The sequence below is a fragment of the Rhamphochromis sp. 'chilingali' genome (assembly GCF_963969265.1).
Source record: "Rhamphochromis sp. 'chilingali' genome assembly, chromosome: 2".
Taxonomy (NCBI): domain Eukaryota; kingdom Metazoa; phylum Chordata; class Actinopteri; order Cichliformes; family Cichlidae; genus Rhamphochromis; species Rhamphochromis sp. 'chilingali'.
This window is the reverse complement of record NC_137930.1, coordinates 39,060,551-39,068,156: the sequence shown is the minus strand read 5'-3', so window position 1 is coordinate 39,068,156 and position 7,606 is coordinate 39,060,551. Positions and strand designations below refer to the sequence as shown.

Below are 7,606 nucleotides of genomic sequence, written 5' to 3'. Positions count from 1 at the left end.
TTTTTCTGAATATGCAGAATTTGCATCTGTTGTGTTAAAAAGCCAAACTGAGCATTTCCTCATCAGTGAAACCCGCAACCATATATATATATATATATATATATATATATATATATATATATATATATATATATATATATATATATATATATATATATATATATATATGTTTCATATGTATAAATATGTAAGAAAGCACAGTTTTGTTGTAATTTTTCTGTCAAAGATTTGACCTACCTGTATTTTTGCTTTTATAATTGTACCCTTTTTCTTTTTTTTCCCTATTTTCCATTATAAAGCAGTTTGTTCCCTGCATTATACTGCAGGGAACAAACTTAATATTTATTTCTTCAGCTACTTGATCCAGACGTCAAAATAAAGAAGTTTCTTTACTTTTAAACCTGTGTGGAAGTCTTTCACTCAGAGACTGGCTGGTTTTCGGAGTTGCAGCTACAGGCAGCTGAAATGAGGACATTCCTGGTAGACAGCCTGGGTGGAATTTGAATAGTACAGAGGAACCGCCTGAAGCTGATTGGTCGAGTGCGACATATTTCCAGAGCTCCTGCTTGTCACTCAGCAGATCCCAGGCGGCTGATTGGCTCCCGCAGAAGTGGGCGGGCGCTGTTTCTAGGCTATATATACATTCTGGTTTTAGGGCATCTGCAAATGATTGCTGGCTTTCAGAGGGAGGCGGATCTTTGTGTCCAATGTGTCTCCACAGAGCTCACTTGAACCTTTCTCCTGGAACCAAACGAGCCCCGCTGAGATAGCTGAGAGCCGCTTTCTCTCTCCCGGAGAGGAGCTGGAGGCTGACCGGGGGAACGGAGCAATGATCAGCACCATGGAGTGCGCCGTGGACGCGCAGAGCCTGATCTCCATTTCCTTAATGAAGATCCACAACTCCAGGACGCAGAGAGGAGGAATCAAGCTGCACAAAAACCTGCTGGTCTCCTACGTGCTGAGGAACGCCAGGCAGGTCTACATCAAAGAGAAGTACGCGGAGATCTACAGGATGCAGCAGTACGAGGAGGTGATGACTGTCTGCAATGAGATCCAGGAGCTCAACCCGCTGGATCTGGAGGCGGAGGACGCGGAGGACGAGGAGCAGGCGCGGACTGCTTGCTGCGCAGAGGAGGCGAGCGCGTGCGGCTCTCCGTGCCACAGAGGCGCGGCGCATTGCCGGGCGGCGGGTACTGTGGCCGGCTGCTCCCTGTTGGAGGACGGCTGCAAAGAGCCGGAGCCCTCCTATTACCGCAGCTGCTGCATGGAGGCGCCCCCCGCGCCGCTCTGCGAGCAGTGTCCCGCAAACAGCAGCGCGCACTGCAACAAGACCACGGTGTTGGACCTGGACACGCATGTGGTGACCACGGTGGAGAACGGCTACCTCCACCAGGACTGCTGCTGCGACGCGCTCCAGTGCGGCCAGAGCGCGCAGTCCCCAGCCAAGAAGCGGAAGGTGGAGTTCGGCTGCTGCGCGTCGGACGCGGAGGAAGCGCCGGACTTCACGGCGGCTCGCAAACGGGCCAAACGCGAGGACTGCTCCTACTCTGCCCCGGACTATACAGACACTTCCAACATCTCCAATCTGATCTCCATCTTCGGCTCGGGGTTTTCGGGGCTGCTGAGCAGGCAGGCGGACTTGGAGCAGATCTGTAGCAAGCAAGCCCTAGCCAGCCTCGGAGCGTGGACCCGAGCCATCGTCGCGTTTTGAATGGAACACTTTTTGTTTTGGGGAGGGGAGAGCGGGCTCAGCTGGAGCGGGACTGTGTGATGCGTCCAGCTCCTGTGTGGGTGATGAGGGGGTGGGGGGGGTGGGGGGTCAGTTTGCTTCAAACTTTAAACGTTCTGAGGTCCCAGAAAGTTTACAGAATCGCAACATTCTAGCAGAAAGTGAGAGAAACTCTGCAGAAATGTGGACGCTTTTGCACCTTCAGTAACATGGCATGGTCACAGGAGAGGGAAACTTATCATGAGACACAAGTGGTAAACAGGGGGTCAGTTTTAGCGCTTGTATTCACAGCAATGCTGCTAACTACAGCTGTCACTTTTCCCTAACAGTTTTGCAAATTTAGCCTCTTATTTTGTGGAAACTAGGTTACAGAAATTTGGGCCCTTATGGGGACATTTAGGGGTCAGCTTGTACTCCCCTTTCTTCAGAATTGGGCAAAGAAAGTTTCCAGTTTTAAGTTTGTGTGTTCCAGCTCCCCCTTCCTGCCCGCCTTTTCCAGTGTCAGCCATAATAAAATCCCATGTGCTAAATAAATCAACAACTCCAACTGAATTGTACCTCAAAGCACACTTGTGTCTTACAAATCAATAGCAATGCTTCTAATTGGAGGAAATGGAGGCATTCCAGCTGAGCCCACTCTCCCCTTACAGTGTCTAAATCGACTTTATTTTTGCAAGGAAAAAAAGAAAAAGAAGAAAAGCTATTTATTAAATGAGCAATTTAATGATAATAGTTCTTTGACAGGGAGAGGCGGGAGAGTTGTTGGTGTCATGTGCAGGCTTTTCATAAAATCTGACAGAAATGGATCCTTTGCCTTAAATCCAATGCACACTACTGCTAGCTATTGTCATAAACAGAAAGTCCATTATTGGAAGTGACTGAATGTGTCTGCCGTCCTCTCCCGTCCTGAAACTCTCAAACTGATCTTGCACACTCCCAACAGCTTTGTCGTCCTGTGAAGCACCACGTTCGAGAACTCACTCCCCAGAAAACACTCTTGAAGGTACACGGACTCTGAAGCAGCTCATATCGCTTGATGGAGTGCCAACACTTTATTCCACGTGGTCGTCTCTGCACCTCCGCTCCCACCTCCCTTCCAGCGTGTGGTAGTAAACAGTCCGGCTCATTTCTGACAGTCTGACATTGTTTTCTTAATCATGGTTGTTGCTCAAAGCCTTTCACAGCAATTCATGATTCCAGCTTTAGTTTTGTGAGTTTCACTTTGTACAAAAATACACAAAAAGTACATAAATAAAAGAGAATGATTGATTTTTAGTCCTTTTGTTTTAAAAAGGCAAGCTCATGTTTTTAGCCATAACCTGAGAATCCATGCGTTAGCTTTATGAGCACTATGTGTACCAAAATAAAGAGAGTATTCAGCCATTCTCTACATATTTTGTTGTTATTCTTGTATTTTTGTGCTTAATAAATTGTATATCACCGGGTAAAACTGTTCAAGAAAATATTTGTTAAAATTTATAATCTTAATAAAAAATGAAAACCTTAAAGCTTGTGTTTGACTGCCACATGAGGTGCTGGGATGCAACCTGATAATCATGCACACACACAGACTCACACTAAATTATTAATGACACACTTTGATGCACAGGCGTTAAAGTTGCGCTGAGCTGAAAGCCGCTGTTTGCCATCAGAGGGGCTTTCCAGCACCGAAAGGGTAAATTTTAACATCAAGCCATGATCTGTTCTCAGACCTAACCAACAGGTTTAGTCATCGACACTCAACCAAACTGCCGCTGAGCACAAGAGCAAAATAGTCTGTCAAAAAACACAACGGCTGAGGATTGATTTTTGTTTCGCATGGGGGACTCTGAGCCCGGTTTTACCAGGTGAAAGTCCTGGGTTTGACCCCTTTTATTCGCCGTGTTCCTCTCTGTGCTGCTCTCGCCACTGCCTGAGCCACTCTTCAGTACTTTTCCGGTGTTTTCCCCCCACCTCCTGAATTGCAAACCGATGACATCACAGCAGCGTGTTTGGTCAGTTGCAACAACACTTCCTGGAGCAACATTACAGTGTTGTAGGAACAACAACAACACAGCAACAGCTACCAGTGTGCTGGTCTGAGGCTACAGTTATGTGTGTTACTGGGTCACATTCAAAGGTCTGTCAGTTATTCAAATCTGGATTTATATACACTCACAGCTAATCACACTTTTGCTGGACAGGGGCGTGAATGACTGGTAGAAAAAGTACAGAGTGACGTTAAGTTCCATTAAAATGACTTCTGTTAGGGTTAAAATAATCCTGATGATTGTTATTTCACTATCAACTCAGTATCCCTTGGTTGTTGTTAGTATTGATAATTGTTTGAATTAGTGAAGTTAGGGAGTGCAATCATATCTTTGGCTCCTGATGAGGTTGGGGGCGTGCTTCAACCACTGGGCGATAAAGCCAGGTTAGCTGTTTCCCTCACAGAGAGGCATAAGATAACATACAAGACAAGAAATACTTTATATCAGTTGAAATAAAAATGATGATCATTATTTTTGTCATCAAATCTGGCCTCTGAATTTTTCTAATCTTGTGTGGTTGCCATTGCCGACAAAGCTGGGCTGAAGACACAAGAGTACAATCGTGACGGTTTATAGTGCCATTTTAATGATATAACACTACAAAAGGTCAGAGATGCACAGATTAGAGACTTCATCTATTCCTACACCAGTGCTGATGTGGAGGTTTTGTCCTAGCGTAGAGGCTGATTGTTCAGGAGAATGCTGAAACAACTAGTTGTGACATCAGCGCTTGAATAAATGGTACAACAGCACTATGGCGACCAATGTGACAAACAAACATTACAGAGCCATAAAGAGGCGTCCACACAGGATGAGGCTGTGGGTCAGAAAGTTAGTGGGTTGATCTCCAATTCCTCAAGTTGGTCAAGATACCGAACCCCGAGTTTCCCCCATTGCATCCCTCTGGTTGTAAGAAATCATTTTGAGTGGTCAAATAGAAAAGTGCTGCATAAATACCAGTCTGGCAAAACAGCAAGCAGAGACCATGAACTACCAAATAATAGGAGAAATATGAAAACCATTCAAAAGTAGAAGAATTCAGATTTAAAGTTTTCTCAGCTTAAGCTACATACACACCACAAGCGATTCACAGCAACGTGACGACCACAACATGGCCAGTGAAAGCTAATCACTTTATATATGGTACTGGCTTTTAAATAAAAAGATCCAAATAAAATAGTAGTAATAATAACAATAAAACAAATGAGTGAGTACCTTTAAACAAAGCACGGCCATTGTCTTGCACTGATTCTTTATGCAGAGTTAAGCTAGGTTAGGCTAAGATAAGCTAAGCTAACTACCTGCTGGCTATACATAGACTAATAAGTTATAACAAGAGATTATAAATCCCAGAAAAAAATATCTAGTCTTATTTATTATCTCTCAAAAAATGACAAGCTAATAATTTAAAATATAGCTTTTAAATGGATTAAACAGATGATTAGAGATTAGAAAACTAGATATAGCATTACTTACTGAACTCTATAAGTGTTATTTGGTGTATTTTAAAAAAAGCTAAGCTAGATTTTACTCTGCGTTTCTGGTAAACTGAGCTTTTTGGCAATTTAATAGCAACCTAACTCCTTATAAAATTCATGACTGATTTAGGTTAGAATGATTTTTAACACGATTTAAGTCAATTTCATCTCCGAGTGTTAACAATATAAAATACTCTGTTTTTCTTCTTTATGACCATATATCAATCTTAATCGATGAAGCTAATATATTATATGTATTCTTTTCATTAGATTAAATAGTATTAAATCCACTAAACATAATATAACAACTAAGAACAGTAAAATTCAGGCTTTTGGAGGCGGTTGTACATACAGTATGTATTGGCCATTGCAAAGGCACAACACTGTTTTCTTAGATTATAATACATTTCTTCATTTTTCTCCAATTTGTCATCAGTAATGAATCATCAGACACTCTGTGAGCTAAACGGCTATCTATTTTGCCTCCTGCTCCCATGATGCACTGCTTCTACCATATGCGACATAGCTCACACTTCACATCTCAGCCTGCAAATTCCTCCTCCAGAAAAAAAAAAACAACAACTTTGAGCCCTGTTATCTCTGCTCTGTGCCACTTGGTGGTGTTCTTTAAAATCAATGAATGAAGATATCAGCCGGGCTGTGTATGCAGAGCAGAGCCACCTCGGGCTGACCCTCCCTCCATCACTCAGACCTCAACACCCTCCTCCTCCTCCTCCTCTTTTTCCACCTCCTCCTCTTCCCGGCTGGCTCGTATTTTGGGGTTTTTTACATCAGAGTGAGGCATCGCTCTTCCCCAGCACATCACATCCATCGCTTACTGCTGCTGCTCCTCCAGCTCTGCAGGCTTTTTCCAGCCGCCGCTACCCATAATAACTTGCAGTAGGTAGGCTGTAATTGAAGTGATGAGGCAATGTGGATAATGCATTGTGTAATTATGCGGAAATTGGAAGCAGGGGGATTTATTTACAGAAAATGTCTGCCTACTGCTCTGAACCACGATTCAAAACACAATAAAAAACACGAAGCGATACCAGAAATGTCTCATGGCTCAGACCTCTCACTGCTGTGTAGATGGTGCTTTTGTTTTCTGGTGTATGCACAGCTCCTCCATCTGGAGTGGGAAAGACTGACACCCATGCACACACACACTAATGCACACACATACACACAAGCAAAGTCAAATGTTTAAATAAAGTTATTTCATGCATTTTGGTTTTATCTGCTAATATTATTCAGTAGTAAGACATTTAGCACTCTTAAAGAATCTGATTATGAAGCAAATTAACCAGCTATCCAGATCAAATCAGGACGTATGCACAATAAAAAAATAGCAAATATTTCACTAATCTCACAATTTTTCTGGTCACCTGGTTCTCCGGAAAGGACAATACCAGGTGTCAGGGGGTGATGTGGGGTTGTTGTTGTTGTTATGTGGGGGTGCTGGAGAAAGAAAAACAACAAGAAGGGGGATGAGAAGGAGGAGGAGGGGGAAGATAACAGAGGCAGCACTGAGGGGGGAGGGAGGCTTTGTCAGGAGAAGGGGTTTGATGTGTTGGGGGGTTTGCAGGGGGGGGGCACATGTGACAGCAGAAGGGGTGAAAGAGGGGGGAGGAGGTGGACTGTAGGGAATAGGTGTGCTGGGAGGAGGGGGCAGCAGTGACCACACAGGTCAGACAGGTTGTGTGATGGGAGGGGGAAGGGAGGTCAGGGAGGGTTTTTGTCACCAGGATCTGATGCAGACCAGGATCTGGATCAGGATCAGACAAAGTGAGCTGAACTCTAATCGGTTTCTGCTCTGACTATTATGGCTTTGGTAAATTTAGGATTTATTCCCATTTTATAGCACTGATTCACAACAGCAGCCATCATGGAGCACATTTACAGCAGTTTTCCAGAGCAGGTTTGCTCATTTCAGTTTAGTTTTTGTTGTTTGAAGTTTGGTCTTAGTCTTTTTTCATTATTAATGGCACATGCTTGATGCAATATTTTGGAGAAATAAGTGATGAAATAAGTACAACTAACTTTTCAAAATCAGTTCACTCGAGGTCTCGTAGACATCGAAGTCTAACTAAACGCATCTGTTAAAGCCTCATCAGGCAAGCTGTGATGACAGATTTCACTGAACTGACAAATGCTAAAACTAAGAACTTTTTCTCTATATTTTATTTTATTTTAGTTTCCCAAAGTTCATGGAATTTTTTTAGTCAGTTTTAATTTTTATTTTAACTGAATATAAAATACTTTCCGCTACTAGTTTTAGTTAACTTTAATAACCCTGTGTATCACCATTTCTATGTAAAAAGATTGGTGCAAACATTTACGTCTCCTCCACTGGATGTGTTCTTGGG

The 7,606-nt window shown here is 43.2% G+C and overlaps 1 protein-coding gene across 1 annotated transcript; it reads left to right on the top strand.

Moving 5' to 3' along the window:
* The first annotated feature begins 655 nt into the window (after window positions 1–655).
* ier5l (immediate early response 5-like) lies at window positions 656–3,237 on the top strand. The gene has a single exon (XM_080875496.1). The coding sequence runs from the start codon at window positions 830–832 to the stop codon at window positions 1,709–1,711; it is 882 nt and encodes a 293-aa protein (XP_080731622.1). The 5' UTR covers window positions 656–829; the 3' UTR covers window positions 1,712–3,237.
* Window positions 3,238–7,606: the final 4,369 nt, after the last annotated feature.

Excerpts from the sequence above, each read along its gene's own strand:
- ier5l (XM_080875496.1), top strand. The coding sequence starts at position 830 with ATGATCAGCACCATGGAGTGCGCCGTGGACGCGCAGAGCCTGATCTCC.